At 38.2% G+C, this 19,355-nt stretch overlaps 1 protein-coding gene across 1 annotated transcript in view; it reads right to left on the reverse strand.

Moving 5' to 3' along the window:
• Nucleotides 1–1,609: 1,609 nt before the first annotated feature.
• Nucleotides 1,610–19,355, reverse strand: part of RPS6KA5 (ribosomal protein S6 kinase A5) — a 185,993-nt gene continuing 168,247 nt past the window's right edge. The window contains 7 exon segments of the mRNA XM_036843627.1: nt 1,610–3,460; nt 5,085–5,248; nt 6,636–6,795; nt 12,245–12,257; nt 12,259–12,275; nt 12,277–12,435; nt 15,820–15,990. Coding sequence (XP_036699522.1) covers nt 3,194–3,460; nt 5,085–5,248; nt 6,636–6,795; nt 12,245–12,257; nt 12,259–12,275; nt 12,277–12,435; nt 15,820–15,990 — 951 coding nt within the window. The 3' untranslated portion in view covers nt 1,610–3,193.

Consider the following 19,355-nt stretch of genomic DNA (forward strand, 5'->3'; position numbering starts at 1 on the left):
AACCCAAAGTAATAATGTGGTCTAACACACATATAGGGCCAATAACTTAGAAATTTTCACCATTTTGAGGTAACCTGTTTTTAATAAATATGACAATAACAGGTGCTTGAAATGTGGGCAAGGTGAATAAGTAGACTTTAAATTGTATACTTTTATAAAGTATTTGAGAACATACTCCAAAAACTGAGATACAAAAGGAATTCCCGTATTAAAAAAAATAGTCACAGCTATCCTAGTAGGTTTCTTTCAAATAACTTACCTTATACAAAGCCATTTTAGTTATTTATGTATCAGTAATAGTTATTTATCAGCATATCATAGTTATTTAAGAAATCAGCAGTAATATAAAAAAATAAATAAAAGGCAGTTTTTCAAGGGTAAATGAATCCGTAATTCCAAGATGGACCAGAATATTGAAATTAACTCAGAAGACTTGATTTTCTGTTCCAGTGGTTCAGTGGTTTATTGTTTTATAGAGGTTTGGAAGAATTAATGAATTTCAAAACAGCTAATTCATTCAACCATAGAATCTGGCACAGTAATTAGAAGAAACTGGTCTTTTAAAATGTCTTTCCTCTATTACTCTCCTTTTCTTATTCTTGCCTCTCAATTAGCCATATATAGTTATAAAATATATGAGTCAGGATTTATGATGATATGAAAATTACATACACTATAATCAATAAAGGAAGAAGAGAAGGGATGATTTGGCTCTATCTCCAAAACTGTTACAAAGAGAATTTAGTGTATGTATTTGTTTGTCTTAAACCTACTTCTGTTTTTCTCCTAATACCAAAAAGAGTCCTTTCACTTAACATTTTCATATGAATTATTTTTTAGTTTATTTTTGATGTGACTAAACAAAAGCCTTGTGAATTTTAAAGCGTAATTCACTGACACTGACAGCCTGCATGTACCATAACTGCTGCTAACTCAGCATCTTCTGGTATTTATAAGTAGAGTGAGGATGAAGACATTCTATAAGTGGGCACTACTCTGAGTGTTTTCTGACCTCTTCTCAAAAGCCCATTCTAGATTATTCAAGGAGGCTCACCAGTTGATAAATTAGCCTTCTCTTTCCTTCCTTTTACTCTGCCTGCCATTTTACCATTTCATTTTCTGTCAAGTCCTCCAGAAGAAGAGGCAATGAAAATAAATGAAAGTGAAACCCACTGATTTCCAATACTCACAATGCATCAATTACACCATCAGTCATTAGGGTATACCAACCATTCTTCTGGATCATTTCCCCTTAGCAACAAAGTCCCTTTGGTTTATACTTTACTAGTATCTTCTACTAGAATGCACAGTTTTAAAAATGTCTTGAAGAACTAACACATTTCTAGATATAGTCAACCTTACTATAGATATAAATGGACATTTTCTTGATTATTGTAACCCTGTGCCTGATGGGGTCACATTCTGTGAATTAGCTACAGAGTTTGGTAATAATGCACCTAAGATTTCCCGTCATTACTAAGAACGACCATAAGCTAGCAGTACAAAATTTTCATTGACTCAGTGAGAACTAGGTAGCCATTTGGGCCACTGAAAAGTATAAAAAGTTATTTCCGATAATCATTGTGGACAAAAATGTGAACAGGATAACACATTTTGAAAATAGTTTAATATTTGCCATTTTTGTTGCCTGTGCTATTAATATATACATTGGTTCAGTAATAAATATACTATTACATAGAGTGCAATATTTTTAGTATTCATAACTGGTTGAAATTAATGCTGCTATTATCTCAAGAAAGGAATAAATAAATATCATGCCCAATTCCAAACTAATGCTCAAGAGGTTATCATTAACAAAAACTACAAAATAAACATGTTGGGCCTTCTTAAGCATGATTCCTGTAAACATCGCAAAAAATCGCTTTTCTCAGTCCTGACATTTCGTGTGATGATGGCTTTAAAAGAAAATACAACATACAAATCCTATCACTTCTTTTTTTGCATAGGGGATGAATTAATCATATTTTAAAATGCAGCAATCATTCAGTGAAATGTCTTCAGCACACAGCACTTGTTTTCGGTATGAATTCAGAACTTTTGAGCAATAAAAGTGCTCTGCATAAGTTTATAAAATATGCTTTCTGGATTTAAATTTAACAGAAAAATTTCAAAACAAGTCGTAGTTATAATTCTAAAGTATTATGTACATAATATCTGACTACAGGAGGAAAAGCCTCACTGCAGCACAGCACAGTGTACAAATAAGCACAGTGTTTAATAGAATTTCCCTTTAGGTGTTCCTCACATCAGTGCCTCTGGGGCTAATGATTACGTTATACAAGGCCCCTTCTACTTGTTGCATCCAAAGTGGAAGGGGGATGTGAGGGCAAATTTAAAGTAGATAATGGGGGGGGAAAAAAGGCAAAAATACAGTACATATGCTTTAAAGAGTGCACTTTATGAAATAGCTTGCTTTATTCATATTCTTTTATAAAGTGCAACATTACTTAAAACAGAGACATGTACCTTAATATTTTGCAATAACCATTAAAACAAATTGCCAGGAAAGAGCAGTGCAAAATTAAAAACATACGTAGCTTAGCATGCATCTCAGATGGGTCCCCTATATAGAGCGTGGGACCTGAAGTTCTTATATCTTTTTTTTTTTACTTTTTAGAAAAAGATTAATAATAGCAGGTTATCGTCATAGGTAACCATAAAATAAAAACAATAAGTTAAAATCCTCTCTGAAGAAATAAGTTTATGCCACACGTAAAATTCATTACAGACTCTTTTTCAAAACAGACCTTTTTTGCTGATACATCACTGTTCAAAGGGTGCAAGTCTCTTAAAAGCCCACGATGCCCACAAGGCGAAGCAAAAGGTATCATCACAGTACGAGGAACTCTTGCTGGCAGACATCTGAAGAACCTGTGACTTACTTTGTCAGCAGCTCAAATCTCACCAGTCCCTAATTAAATTGACAGACATCTTTGCTCTTTCAGAAACAGTCCTGTTGGCACCATGCTAGGTCACTAAACAGTATGACATGTGGTCTATTCACAGTAACATTCTCTGTCCAGTGCTTTTGGATGAGGATAACCAATCGGGTTTTCCTGAAAAAATTCCCTGCGAGGCAGATTCCAAGGAGACCGATGGGACACGTTTTTCAAAGCACAGAACCTGGCCGCAGGCGCACGACGAGGGAGCTGAAGGGACAATGGACCATCCGTTATGCTGCTACCGTTCCTATGCTACTCAGTCTGAGAACTGGAAAGAGGGTCTCTGGGTTATTGCTGTCGGCAGGATTGCTGGGCTGCAATGTCTTTGTGGGTGTCCTTTTGCCATGAGAATGGGAGGAAGAAGAGTGAGAGCTTTCACTGGAGCTGCTGCGCGTCTCGGTACTGGTGCTGGTCTTCTTCATTTTCCTTCTCTTCGCCAAAGGGGCCTTATCAACATTCTGAAGGCAAAACCCCTCTCTCTTGTATTTGTTAAAGGCCTAGGGGAGAAAACAAGGGGAACCCCCGTGAAGGTAAAAGGATTGAAGTCTTCCTGGCAGTCATGACTTACAGAGAGCTTGCGTTTGGCAAGCTTGGCAACCACAGCTTCAAGTTGTTCTGGGAACATGGTCCTTAAAACCACTGTATCCAAAACTCCGGGCAGGGTACAGAAGCTCATGGGAAAGGGTTTCTGAGGGCTCTGTTTAAATCCACATGTTAGGGCGTCCAGGAGTCACAATTCTAATAAATCTTTTGAAGAGGGCAGGGCTACCTCTCAGTTAAAAAAACCACTGACGGACTGGAAATTCTTGAAGAATATCAGCAATCTAACTCACCTCTCTCCATTACTTTGACTAGTTCTGTGTCTGAGATTTAAAATTCCAACCACAAAGTCCCAACACAGAGCCCCTGATCTCCACTCCCACGTCAATGCAATTTGGGTACATCTTGGACACAATATATGCAGAGAAGATTAGCTCTATAAACCTCAGCCTGGCTTCCTCCTCACAGCAGCCTGTCTTTACTTTTCTTAGCTTCAAGCTTAGGCATTGCTGAAGTGACAACCTTACATCATATGTCACTGAGAAGGTTTGGATCACCTGCCTCAAATGCTTGCAGTTCATCTCTTCACACCTCACCAGATCCCAGTTCATTAATATTTTAATCCATTTCTGCAGCTGAAGAGGAAATGCTATCCTGTCTCCTTTCTCAAGATAATCCCTTCAGAAGTAATTTTATTTCTCTCTAACTCATTGGCTCCTTATCCTTAATGTATTTGCATCTGCTTGGCACGAATGTGCAGAATCTACAGTTATTGCTATGCAGTCTCAGCCTTTCAAGTATACAGTCTTTACTTAATACCAATTAATTTACTTCTTATCCCTCACAGTCTCTAGAACATATTATGCACAAAATGATTTTTGAATGAATGGACCTTCACATGTGCCTTAGTTCCTAATGTCCATTTACAGTTTTTACAGACAGTCATTTAGCTTATTTGAGAGAAAAAGTGTTCTAATACAGACTTGTGGTTGCCAAGGGGGAAAAGGGGTGGGGGAGGGATGTATGGGGAGTTTGGGATTAACAGATGCAAACTATTATATATAGAATGGATAAACAATAAGGTCCTACTGTATAGCACAGGGAACTAGATTCAATATCCTGTGATAAACCATAATTGAAAAGAATATGAAAACGAATGTGTATATATATGTATAACTGAATAGCTTTGCTGTACAGAAGAATTAACACAACATTGTCAATCAACTATACTTCAATAAAACAAAAATTTTTTTAAAGTTCTAATAGTATGCATATTGTTTTCCTTACCGAGTCAAAAATTTCAACTATTCAAATATCAGACTACTGCCTCATCTCACAAACTCATTCTAAATGTCAAATAAATATTTTGTGGGTTAGTGGTGACTCTGGTCCCCATGCACTTTCTGTTTATGAATGTGTTTATGTCATGAAGGGATTTATAAAAGCATATCTAAAATTAAAAGAACCCATTTTAAAAACTGTATTGCTAAGAGGGTGTCTCTTAGCAATAGATTATAGAGTAAGAACATCTATCTGATCCCTTTCCAAACCGCCTTACAAGTGCAGAGCCCAGAGCCTTACATGGAAGGTTGCTTTCACACAGGTGTGCACAGCAGCTCCTGAAGACCCTAGAATGTCTGGAGTCATCAGAGGATTTGAGGATAGCTGACTGCCATCTTGAAGCCATTCATTGTATCTCAAGCCAGACATTTTAAGCCTTTTATTTGGATCGACTGTGAGAAGTCCTGTGGGAATAAATAAGATATTTTTATTTTAGGATTTGTCATTTCAAACATAGTTTAAAATCAACCTCAGACATAGATCTCAATTATGTTCACAAGACATGATGGTTTCTGTAAGGCGTCAACCTCCTACAAAGGTAATTACGTACATTTTCATGTACATTTAAATCCCCTAGTGAATACCGGATGCTAATAATAAAGCCCACAGTAGCCTATATCTGGAGGCTGTAGGCTAGCTGGCTTTCCAATCAGGAGAAAATAACCACCTAAAACAAGGACTCCCACTGGTGACCAGGCAAACTCCCCCAAAACAAAGAGTACCGAGATTTACTTCATTCATGTACCAACATCTTCTACAAGTTAGGGAGTGTGGAGGTATGCAGATGGACACTCAGAGAAGAGCTGCGGGGAGGCACACAGACAAAACCCAGGTCTCATCACATTACACGACAAGTGCTGTAGCACGAGCCATGCGCACGGCAGGCCTAGGGGAAAGGCTCAGCCTGGGGAGTGCGGGCACCCTGGAAGGCTCCCAGGGGATGAGTCCTGGGGGGGATGAGCCGTAGTGGGTTTGATGAAGAAGGGTGCCCTTCTTCAGGGATCAGGAATAGCACACGTAAAGGCGAGCAGAATCCGAGCGCTCAGCACATTTGAGGAATTCAAGTGTTCGAGAATGGTGGAGCGAAGGTGACAGGAAGCAGAGGCAGGCAGGGCCAGGCTGTGAAGGGCTTTGAATTGTGAAGGCTGCACTCTGGAGTTTGACCTGAGGCTCACAGGGGTTCTCTGAAGGATTTTTAACGGAAAAGAGGCATGATTGCATTTGGCTATTAGGAAGGTCACTGTGCCGATGGATGACAACCACGTAAAGTGAGAGGAAGTGAGACAAGTTGAAAGCATGTTGTGGATTTTAGGAGAGAGACGATGACAAGAACTAAGGTGACAGCCATGTGAGTGAGGAGGAGGGGTGGCTGGGAGGGATGCTGCGCCCGCAGGACTGGGTGCCTGGCTGCGGAAGGCGAGGAGGGTTGCGGGGATCTAGGGTGATGCTGGGCCCTGTCCTGGTGATCTGGCTTCGTGGCCATGTAAAAAGAGGGGGAAAGGAGGAGGCACATGCTTGGGGGAAAGGAGAGTAAAAAGGAAGAGGTTCATTTTGGAGGCGTGAGACTGAGATGCTGGTGGATCCAAGTGCTAGTTCACGTAGTGAACGTGGATAAGATTACTGAGGGAGAGTGTTCTGAGAAGAAAATAAGGCTGAACAGAGTAGCCTGAAACCTTTCAGAACACACAGAGATTCCCTGAGTAATTCACAAGCAAATATATGTCGTGGGTATGATTCCACTTCAGTCACTACACATCATATAAAATACGAAATTTTTCATTAGATTCTTACCTTGGATCAAATCTTTAGCCTCTTGGGATACATTCTTCCAGGCTTCTCCTTCAAAGGAGAAATCTCCCTTTTTAATTTTCTTCATGATTTCTACCGCACTGGTGCACGTCAAACTTTTGTCATGAGATTGGAATGGAACTTGCCCTGACAACATTGTATACTATCAAGAAAAAAAAGGAGCAAAACAGAATGTCTGCCAAAATCACCATCAAAGCCACTCTGGTAATTTCATTACCAACTTAGCGTAATTTCCTAGATATTACACTTAGCATTACTGCGTTTAAAAGATTACATGACGGGGCTTCCCTGGTGGCGCAGTGGTTGAGAATCTGCCTGCCAATGCAGGGGACACGGGTTCGAGCCCTGGTCTGGGAGGATCCCACATGCCGCGGAGCAACTAGGCCCGTGAGCCACAGCTACTGAGCCTGCGCGTCTGGAGCCTGTGCTCCGCAACAAGAGAGGCCGTGACAGTGAGAGGCCCGCGCACCGCGATGAAGAGTGGCCCCCGCTCGCTGCAATTAGAGAAAGCCCTTGCACAGAAACGAAGACCCAACACAGCCAAAAATAAATAATAAATAAATAATAATAAAATAAAATTTAAAAAAGATTACATGACTTCAATCACTGAAACAACCAACACATTTCAGACTTGTATATAAAGAGGAATGGCTTAGTATGATATCAAGATTTAAAACCATTTTGATAACTGTATTCAGACAAGAAGAATAAAAAAGGGATACTCTAACCATCTCAAAAGATGGTATTAATGTTGACAGGGGGATGTGTACATGCCAATTGCAGGAATTGCAGGCCCTGGCTAAAATGGCCCAGCAGGGATCAGGGGACACAAATGCGAATGGATCTTGAAGATGCTCAGCTGGAGTGGGTGTGTGGAACATAAGACCTGACTGACGGAGAAGAAATTATTGCCATGGAAACACTTGTCTGAGACTCAGGATTCAACATCCTGGCAGGGACACCTGGAGCCAGTACGAGCAGTCAGCTGAAATGGCTCCTTGAAGCTCGAACAAAACTGTGTACTGGGATCAACAGATGCACTGATTCGTAAAGCTGCAGCAGCAGTCGCTGTACTATGGACACGGCACACTCAGAATCAACCCGAGGAGGTCCAGAAGGCACAGCAAATTACATGCATAGGTGCACATCACCTCTCTCTGTTGCACCAATGCTTCTTCCTTAACTCACACCTATGGCCTCACTGAGGGGGGTTCCTGATGATCAACTGATGAAGGAAGAAAGGAAATTGGGCCTACTTGTCAGGTGGGTTGGCATTCTTTCACTTGGGTGCAGCTGGCCTGTTAGAACATGAAAAGCTCAGTGAAGACACCAGCTCAGGACAATACCCTGTGGGGCTGGGGTGCTGTCCTTTAGGACTGTGCTGAACCAATGGCTGATCCATTGTTGCTGGGTCCCCCATATGTAGATTCTATGGGTGCACGACCCACTTATAGAATTCACGTTTCCTGTTCCTGCAGCCTTAGGGTCTGCTCAGTTAGAGGTCTTGGTTCCGTGAACTCAAGTGATCAGCTCCACTTGGTAACAGTAGGTGGCAACTCAGTGGGGCACCCTCTGCTCTCCCTCTTTCCCTGCCTCCCTGGGATTATGGTCCTTAGGCACATGATAAAACATAAGCTTTAACTTCAGGTTCTGCTTTCTGGGGAACCCAGACTAAAATATCTTTCTATTGTTGATGAAGATTTTGACCTGTTTCCAGTTTGGGGCATTTTGAAACATGCTGCTATATATCTTCTTGTACATGTCTTTTGGTACATAAAAATACACATTTCTGTTGGCTATATCCCTGAGATTGGAACTGCTGGGTCATTTGGTCTGTGTATGTTTGGTAGATACTGCCAAGTAGTTTTCCAAAATCTGCTTGGCTTCTTATCTTACCCCACTTCCTAACAGATACATTTGTGGCTAAGTACGAGAAAATATCCTTCATATTACAGTTTTTTTGCTCTCATGTGTCATAATTCAACAGGCTGTTGCGTGGAAAAATTAATTCTCCGTCTTTGGAAATCTTTAAAGGAGACTGGTGACGGGGACTTTGTAGAAAAGATCCCTTTTCTGGAAGAGTTAGAATTAAACAAACTTTAGGGCTCCTCTCAACTCCAAGATCTTACAATTTAGTTGATTATCCAGGAATCAACTTCTGTTAAGAATAATTCTGTGCCTGCAAACTGTTTGCAAATGGTGTGATAAGAAAGTATCTATATTCATAAAGATATACATCTCTCTCTATATATGTGTATATATATGTATGTATATACACACAAGAGGGAATTAGGGAGAAAGGAAAAGTAAATGTGGCAACGTGTTTAAATGTTCACAGTGTTATTCTCCCAAATTTTCTCTAGGTCTGAAATTTTCACAATAAAATTTTGGGAAGAAAGTGAAAAAATAAGAAATCCTGAATAAAACACTTGGAAGAAATATGTTTTAAATGTTATTATATTCCATCTTGTGGATTTTCTAAATACTGTCTGTTAAGCTCTGAATCATTGTGTGCCTTAAAATTCATATGCCGAAGAGCCAACCCCCAATGTGAGTGTATTTGCAGGTAGGACCTTTATGGAGGTAAAGGTAATGAGGTCATGAGGGTGGGGTCCTCATCCAATAGGATTAGTGTCCTTACAAAAAGAGACACCAGGGAGCTGGCTCTCTCTCTCTCTCTCTCTCTCTAAGTGCATGCACTGAAGAAAGGCCATGTGAGGATGCAGTGAACAGATGGCTGTTTGCAACCAAAGGGGAAAGCCCTCACCAGATACCAACCTTCTGGCACCTTGATATTGGACGTCCCAGCCTCCAGACTGTGAAATAAATTTATGTTGTTTAAGTCACCCAGTCTGCAGTATTTCATTATGGTGGCCCCAAGCAGACTTAAGACACTGTGTAAACTCTATTTTAATTAAAGTCCTGTGAATTTCCAGTGAACTGCACATGCATGAGGTAGACTGAGTTGTAATCAAAGCTGCATGATATGACGTGATGCATCTTCCTGAAGTATTTGTTTTACCCAATGGGGGTAACATAAATTATTTTCATATTAAAGTATCCATATTCATGTGTATTAGATGCAACATGTAAAAGGGCCATAGATTTCTAAGGCAAACCAGATGACCCCCCCAAAAAATTTGTGCTTACTATGGGATAGCTCAGGCTTTGTATCTAGATCCTCTGGAGATATGCACTCATTTATATGGAAAAGTTTGCAAAAGCATTCCTATTTTTTTTTTTTTTTGGACAGTTTAATGCAGGTGCTAACTACGCTTTTCATCTGTATTTCGTGTCTCTAAAAGCAAGGATTTTTTAAAAACCACAACCACAACCTATTATCACACCTAAAACAATTAGCAGTAATTCCTTTGTATCATTCCAATATCCAGTCAATATTCAAATTTCTCCAATTGTGTTATATAATTATATAAATATATCTGTATGACTTAGATGTAGAGTTTGAATTTAATAATAGATTTGAAATTAGATTTGTTTGAATCAGAATTCAAGTAAGATGCAAACATTGTTTCTTAAGTGTCTTTTAATCTATAGGTTCCCAGGCTATTTTTTTCTCATAATTTATTTGCTGGAGAAACTCGGTTGTTTGTCCTGTAGAACTTCCCGCAGTCTGGACGTTGTGATTGTACTCTTGTGGTATCACTTAATCTGTTCTTTGTCCCCTGTTCCCGTTTAAAACTTGACAATTAGATCTAGAGAGAAGCCTGGCTTCTCTCCATGCCATTATACAAAGTTATTTCCATAGACAGGGCATTTGGAGGCTCTAAAATACCTGCCTGCATGTCTAAGACTGTCTTTTAAAAACCTTAAAAAAGCATGTAATTATATTGGCCTGTATTTAAGTAAGGGCTCTTTTACAAGGGGTAAAACATATTATTGCTAAAAAGAAAGGCTCTTTTTTATTTAGACGAATTTTTTAGGAGAGTGCTACTGTAATCAGTTTAAGGTCAAACAAAACTCTCAAATCTACAGAAATTCGTTTTTTATTTTAATTTAAAAATCGTATTCATAAATATGTAATTTCATTTGAAATTATAAATAATGACTTAAAACTGCTGAAATAAAAACCATATAAAGCTTAAAAATAAAAGAACCATCCTGCAGGGACAACTGGCTGCCATTGGGGGAAAACAAACTGACACCAAAATAAATCCCAGATGGAGTGCATAAGTATAAAAATAAAACATAATTCTAAAGGAAAATTTAAGAGAATAATTTTATAATCTTGGGTTGGGGTGGAGTGACAATCTGACATCAAAGCCAGATACCATAAAGGAAAAGACTAACATATATTACAACATAAAAATAAAAAAACTTCTCTATTTAAGCCTCTCAAAAAACAAAATTAAAACCCCATATTACTACAAACAAAGTTTTCAAAGACATGAAAAACCAGAAAAAACATTTCCAATATTAATGGCAAACAAAGGATTAAAATCCTTAATAGACCTTTCAGTTTCCATAAGAAAAATTTCCCCATAGGAAAGTGGGCAAAGCTCATAAACAGCAATTCATAATAGAGAAAATAAAAATGTTCAAATACATGAAAAGATGCTCAAACTGAATACTCATCAAGGAAATGCATGCAAATTATAACAACAGTAGGAAATAATTTAAAATTGAAATTGATAGTATCCTATGTATTCACGTACAGTTGATGAGAACATGATCTGATAAACCTTCTAGAAGGAAATACATGTCAAAATAAAGATCTATATATCCTTCTCCTAGGAATCTATTCTAAGGAAATAATGAGACATCAAACTACATATATAACATAATCTCATTTGTTAAAAAAACCTGAATATATATACAAATATATAGAGAAATCTGTAGAAAGATATAAAGCATACATAATAGGGGGTAGGGATGGGAGGAGAGTAAGAGCTTACACAATATTATCTCTGTATGATGAGATTACAAGTGATCTCACTTTGTTCCTTATATCTTTCTCTGTTGTCTGAAAACTTCTCCCTATGATTATGTATTACAGATTATATGCAGAAAAAGTAAAGCAATTTTGAGAAAAAAACATGCCGAGATTTTTCTAGCTTAATGTTCTGTTTCTGATCCCGGCATCCAAGGAGATTTTGTGAAAAGCATGCTCACCACGATTACTATAAGTTACTATAAATATTTTTAATTTTTTCTATTAATTTGTTAATTTATCCTAAGTGGTATTCCTTAATTACCTTTTAGCCTGAAAACCTCAGAGAATATATTTTAAAATATTAGTCTATTAATGAGTCACTTAGCTATTTTCACATTATATCTAACATGCATATCTTATGAAAATATACTACTGCTTCTTTAAAAATACATATATACATAACTGTAATTCACATTAAACACAGTTGCCTTAAATATTCCAAAATAAACCAAATAAAATTCCTACATTTTCTCCAATGTAATTTTAAGAAAGGGAAATAGTCTTCAGTCAGGCCTTTTACTGAAAAGAAAAACCAATTTGCCAATTTTCTCACAAATTATAAGAAAACAGCAAAGACAGAGATATACAGAGGACGTCAGAGAACTGACGTGTTTTAACGGCCTGAACAATATGAACTCACCAAAATGACACCAACTCCAGAGGTCACAGGACTACATCGTAGCCATTGTGATTCAAGAGCTCTGGGGCGGCGTAGTGAAGAGTGAAGCACGGCGTCTTCAGAGGCTGATTATCGGGTGGCTTTAAGCGTGCAAACCCGAAATCAATTACTTTAATTTCCAAATTGTCAGTTTCATCAGTGAACAATAAATTCTGCAAGATACAACACTCATTAGTTTCTCGTTTAAAATGTCATGGGACTTTGTGATGCATTTATGCAATATTACCTTTCTATCTATTTACATTGGATTCAGATACATGAAAGGTCTGACTGGGGTGGGTCTGGGACCTGGATGTCAGCGTACTGTTGCTCTCTGCTTTATACTTTTTTCTGTATCAATCAATTTGTTCAAGGTCATGTGGAACATTTTCAATGGGACCATGCCTCTTCTTTGTCTATGCTTTCCCTTCTGCTTGTGTCTGTCTTTCGACCTCCTCCACCAACCTCCCTTCCAACCTGGCTCTCAGGCATCTAATCCTAATTAGAGATGCCACCAAACAGAAGATGGAAAATTATTATATGTTCTTCTTCTAGCATTTACTTTTTCTTTCCTGGCACTTATCAGCTCTGCAATATAGTTCAATGGTCTTCACCCACATTAGACCCATAATTCCATGAGGCCAGCAACTCTGCGTCTACCTTATTCATGACTCTCTCACGTAGTAGATGCTTTGGTAAATATTCGTCCATTGAATGAAGTCATAAATAAAATAGTTATACATAATATCTAGTAAAGCCTATTAAGAATACATGGTGGAGACATAAGTTTCAGAAATATTTTTTCCAAAACAGTTAATACTTGAACATTTTTGATGCTTATGGACAATTACCCTCTATTATTCAGAAAACATTGTTATTTGAATCATTTGCCAAGCCGTGTCAATCACTAAGGTTTTACTGATTACTTTTGTATTTACCACTTGTTTTAAAAAAATCTAACTGTACTGATGGGCAAATCACCATTTTTATTAGTACATCAAGCTAGTACCCACAGTAATTTAATCTGATTATATTGGTCTTTAGACATCCTAACAAAAATCTGTTATGCCTTTTTGATCATTAAATTATTCCCCAGTTCTGGAACACACAATTTGCTTTTTAATATTATTTGAAGTGAAATAATATACATCATAGCATGCTTCACTGATACAAAGAAGAAAAATCTTCTAGGGGGCCCCCCATTCAAAAGTTAAAAATGAATGAAGTGGTAGGAAAGAAGCAAAAAAATTAACTGAAAGTTTTTCTTAAAGTTTCTATGTACAAAATGCCTAATCCTGAATTTGTGATGGAATTAAAATGTGAATATAATTCAATGTAAGGCTTCACCACAACTGAAGTCATAGCTGGGGTTCATGGACCGGGTACTTGGGAGAAGTCTCAGCAAATGACCCCTGAACTCTTCCACAGCACAAGGCACTGTGCTACATACAGAGCAGTGGATGAAGCACACCTGGCCTCTCCTCCCAGAGCCTACAAGACTTTGGAAATGACTTCAGTGTCTTCTATACTAAGACGGTCTAAGGACTTCCTTGTTCTTAGATCTTGAAATGGAGGAGACGTGGCACACCCCTCTTCACTCCTCTCCCAATTCTCAAAGTGTAGTTGGGTGTGCATGGTCAGAAGTGGCAGGAATTAGTCATTCAAACCACATTTATCCTTGTCTCAAGTTCTGCCAGAAACTAACTTGATAAAATTTCTCATCTTTCAAGAATATGGGGACCAGTTTGAAAAATACAAAGCAGCTTACTAAGAATGTCAGCCAGCTTCTAAATTTGTTTGATTCTCACCTAGAAATTATCTTGCCTTTGCAGAATATGAATACCACATAAATATCTACCAAAAGATATATAGTCAGATCTTAAAATGCTACATCAATGCGAAAGGGATTAAACTTTTAGCTTGAAAATAATATACTCTGCCACTTAAAAGTCAAAGTGAAAGCTATTTTATTATGAAAATGTTAGTACAAAGGCACATTTTCATGTCTCCAAAATATATGTTGATTTAGGACTATAATGGTAGTAGAATGTCCTTAATATCAGAACAATTCTTCTTTTCAAATGACTATTTGAAAGAAAAGCTTTATGACAGATAAGAATTAAGCTATGTGAGTATCTTTTTACTCAGTGAAATAGGAAGGCAAATTTGAATTCCGCTGGAGAGGACAGTTGCATCATTTGAGACTCATGAGGTGACAGATGGCCAGTTATCAAAGAATAAAACATGTGAAAATGAATTCTAGACAGTCATGGAACAGATCTTTTCAATTAAAAAAATTACATGCTTGTTCCTTGTCTATCAAAAAAAACATTTAAGTGGTATGCTTTCACATTTAAAAATAGACAGCTAATCTCCAATGTACAGAGCACCATATTTTTAGTGGGCGTTGTGTGGGAGAGTGAGAATTGTGATGAAGGAAGCAGAGGGGTAGCTATCATAGTTGCAAGTTCATAAAACACAATTCACTTTGATTAATTATGAGTAATATGAATAACGTAATAGAAAGTACATAGAAGCTTAAATACTTTGGGACTCAGTCAATTATATCCGAAGGCACAGAATTCCATTTAAAAAAACATCCTCTTCCTACCAATAATCCAAGGTACTTAAATAAAAGGCAAAAAATGGTGCTTTTGAGAAATATTCTTTTGTAATCTAATACAAAAATAACACCAAATTATTATTTTAAATATACTTAAAAATGCATTATAATCACATGGTAGTTAAAATTGAAATTCTATTTTAGATAGTAAATATATATAATTTTGTATAGGGTAGAGGATGATTCATTGTTATTCTTTTATAAATTATTGGGTTTTGTTTTTCAATTTTCATTATTCTTTTGATGATTTTCTAAAAGGGAGGAATTTTCATATTTTTGATACTAAAAAGGGATCATTCTAGAGTTAGAACCTTCTTTCTTAACCTTTTGAAAGAAGAAATATATAAAAAGCTGCTACTTCTACATTGCTACACAGTTCTATAAATATTATAGTACATGAGCAAAGAAAAGCACATGTAAGGATGGCATAACTCATTAAACAAAGACAATGCTTTATATTTAAAAATTTAGAACAGAACAACATACATTGCTATTCATGAGCTAATCAATTTGATTACAAAAGTGAAAGATAAGCTTTCAAAATACACGGTTAAAACCCCTCTAAAATGGTATACATATAGGAGGGGCATTATTTTCTGCGACAAAAATTTCCATTGCTATTTTTAGTCCACAATTGTTGCATAAAGTATTTCTTCCATAAAAGGCTCTCACACTTACAAATATAACCTCAAGATGATCAGCTGGCAAAAAAAAAAAAAAAAGAAAGAAAGAACGAAAAGACAAATTTATTTTAGACTGAAATAGAAAAGAAAAAAAAATGCAAGAAACGTGATATTTGCAAGTATCTATTTAGCAGAAAGCCCTGAAAATAAAAAACCAAAACAATCCCCCCCCAAAAAAGCCCACACGTATCTGGGGGATATTTAATAATGATGCTAGATTGCATTATATGAGAAAACATGTAATTTTATACCTCGGGTTTCAAATCTCTATGTACCACTCCAACATCATGCATATGGCTTACAGCTGAAACAAGCTTCCGCATGATGTAGCTGGCTTCTGTCTCACTGAAGTGTTTCTTTCTCTTAATGCGTTCAAATAGCTCTCCCCCGTTCAGAAGTTCCATCACTAGAAACGTGTGAAGCTAGAAAAGAAAGAAGAATAATGTGGAGGGCCTTAATGAAGAGGAGTAGAAGTTAATCAACGTATAAAACATTTCCTGACTATGAACTATAACCGATAAATTTAAATAGTCCCTTGTTAAAATAGTCAACGGTGATCCTTGTATTTTAGAGGAAAGAGTTGAAGGATAATGTGGCTTTTTTAGAGTTCTATTTCGGTAATGGAAAATTTCAAGTACTGCAGTGAAATCTTTGTATATCCTTTCCTTGACTAATTCTTCATTTGAATTCCATTCCCACCCTCTCTATCAAGTGTACATATCTTTCTTCTTAAAGTGTAACCTAGTACAGATAATAATGTGAAATTGGCTGCTTTAAATAATATAGATTACTGATAGAATATGGGCAACTACCCCCAGGAGGCCTGACACACACATTTAATGGCAAATTTACGTTTTAAAAAAGGCACGGTTGGATGATGTCACTTTAAATCTTCTGTTAGGGCTCAACAGATTAGTTTCAGTGTTCCTGTTAATTCCCATGCCAAATACCCATAACTCACTTTGGGCTTTTTTTTTTTTTTTTTTAAATAATTGCTTTTGATCCCAAGGCATTATCTTAATTAAATAGTATTAAAAGTCACGTATTTACTATGTTTTGCATACATTCCCATAAAGAAAATAATGTAGGAGCTACTGAAAAGCAAGGGAATTACATCAGCTCTCCAATGAACACAAATGGTTTAAAAAAGATACATATCAATATTCAGATTCAAGTGCTATGCCTTATAGCACCAATGTTACTCAACAAACAAAACAAAGTATGCTTTCCTTTGAATTAGCAAAGTCCAGGAAAATTGCTTCATTAAAAAGATGATTATAAATACATTATCCTGCACATAATGAGCAAATTCTAGAAGGTGAATAACCCTTTTATTAAGAGAATTGCTCCCAGGCTATTAGAGACCATGCTAATTTGAGTTTCTACATCAGACACATTAAGATCAGATCTAAAGGTCTGCTACAAGTATATGCCAGCAAGCTTTAAAAAAATGAGGGGCAAGACCAATAGTGGTTTAAGAGATAGGTTTTAGAGTCAAACCTGCATCTGAATGCCAGTTCTGCTACTTACTTATGACCTTGGGGATGTTACTTTACCTCTATGAACTTTAGCACCCTTACCAATAAAATGTAGGTAACTGAAAAAATGTATATAGAGTAGCTTGAATAACGGCCTTCCGAAGATGTCCATATCCTAATCCCCAGAACCTATGGATGTTACCTTATATGGTAAAGGGGTTTTTCAGAAGTGATTAAGGATCTTGAGATGGGAAGGGTATCTTAATTATCCACCAGAGTCAACAGTATGCGATGGGACTATGGAAACAAAAGACTGGAATGAAACATGGAAGGGTCACAAGTCAAGAATGTGGGCAGTAGCTCTCCAGAGCTAAAAGAGACAAGTAAATAAAATGTCCCTTAGAACCTCCAGAAGGAACCAGTCCTGCTGACACCTTGACTTTACAGCAGTGTGGCTGATTTTGAATATCTGACCTCCAGACCGTAAGATAATACCTCTGTATTGTTTTAGGTTTGTGGTAATTTGTAACAGCAGCAATAGGAAACTAATAGAGTAGTAAAGCACAAATCATGGTACACAAACTACACTGCTGTACAGTCAAAGGCTGGAGACACACCCTCAATCAATTTCACCCATCAGTTGAAAAGAGGACTATGGTGGATTTGGGCATGATCTAGGCAACTGTGTCACCATCATGGAAAAAACAACCCAAAACTATCAACAACTGTATATTAGAATGATAATATATTTATACTGGTATACATAGGATTACATCATGAGATGGTTTCTATTCTAGTAACTCTTGAATATAAAAATAGCAAATAATAAAGTTAATTTGTCACATAAATAAAATATTAGGGATGTAGTTCCTGAGATCTGACAGTGGCCTGACGGTCAGAGGTGGAAAGTCTTTTGGGGGAAGTAGCTAGGGGCACAGCTGCAAAACCGAGGGGTGTGTCGAAGGTCATCCACCAAGCCCTTGATGGATGTGTGGATCGCCTTCAATAGGAGACTGCCTAGGCTCCTTGTAAGCACCTCCATTGGGCAGGGGACTCCACCTGCACTGTAGTTGAGTGGCCCGGTGAGGTGGGAGGCCGCAGAGGAGCAGGGAGAACAGTTCCCCCCCGAGCCCTTGCTTCAAAGAGCTTCCTTTCCTGACTATAAGCACCAAGGATGCAAGTAGATGATGTCATTTTGGGTGCTCACTCACCTGATGTGAAACCAGGCTTGCGTCTGCCTCCTCTAAGGCAGTAGAACAAAGTAATTAAGTGCTTGTTCTGAGGTTGGACTGCATGGGTTCAGATTCCAGCAGTACCACTTACAAACTGGGAGACCCGGTTACTTAATTTCTGGGAGCTTGATGATACATGTAGAATGAGTGCTACGGTACCTGTACCACGTAACATATGTGAAAATAAACAGCAGCAGTTATTATAGTTATGAAGCTCCTGCTGCTGCCACCTGGTTTCCCCACCACGTGTCATTCTTGGCCACGGCACTCTGGAAGTTCAATGTGGTAGAAGAACTGGGCCACAGCTCTCCTAGGACGTGGATGTCACGGTACCACACTGGAGAGAGCCCAGAACCGGAAACCAAGTTTTCCTACTAGATTCTCACTGACCTGCTATGTGACCTTGGTTGGACGAGTCTCATGATGCCCTCCCCCCTTTTTTTTTTCCTGTGGGAAAACACTCATGACCCTTCTGAACCTCAGTTTCTTCTTTGGTAAAGTTAGGCCAACCACATCCAGGATTGGTTTTAGCTCTTGTGCGCAGCATGCGTCTTGTGTAGACTGTGCCATCCCGCCCAGTCCCAGGAGGAAAGATGACTGTAATGAGAGATTCTGCAGGGAAGGAGACAATGGACCTGACAACAATGTTCCTCCTGTCTCCAAAGTTATATAACCCCTGTGTGAGGGTACTGCTGGAAAGTGGGACCTGGGTAGAAGGCGGGTAGCATGACCTGGCCTGTGGCCTGAGCAGAATCTGTCACCTGGAATAAGAGATGGAAAGAGGTTTCCCTGGTGGCGCAGTGGTTGAGAATCTGCCTGCCCAATGCAGGGGACACGGTTCGAGCCCTGGTCTGGGAAGATCCCACATGCCGCGGATCAACTGGGCCCGTGAGCCACAATTACTGAGCCTGCGCGGCTGGAGCCTGTGCGCCGCACAAGAGAGGCCGCGATAGTGAGAGGCCCCGCGCACCGTGATGAAGAGTGGACCCCGTTTTGCCACAACTAGAGAAAGCCTCGCACAGAAACGAAGACCCAACACAGCCAAAAATAAATAAATAAAATAAATAAAAATTTAAA

The sequence above is a fragment of the Balaenoptera musculus genome, chromosome 2, assembly GCF_009873245.2.
Source record: "Balaenoptera musculus isolate JJ_BM4_2016_0621 chromosome 2, mBalMus1.pri.v3, whole genome shotgun sequence".
Classification (NCBI taxonomy): Eukaryota; Metazoa; Chordata; class Mammalia; order Artiodactyla; family Balaenopteridae; genus Balaenoptera; species Balaenoptera musculus.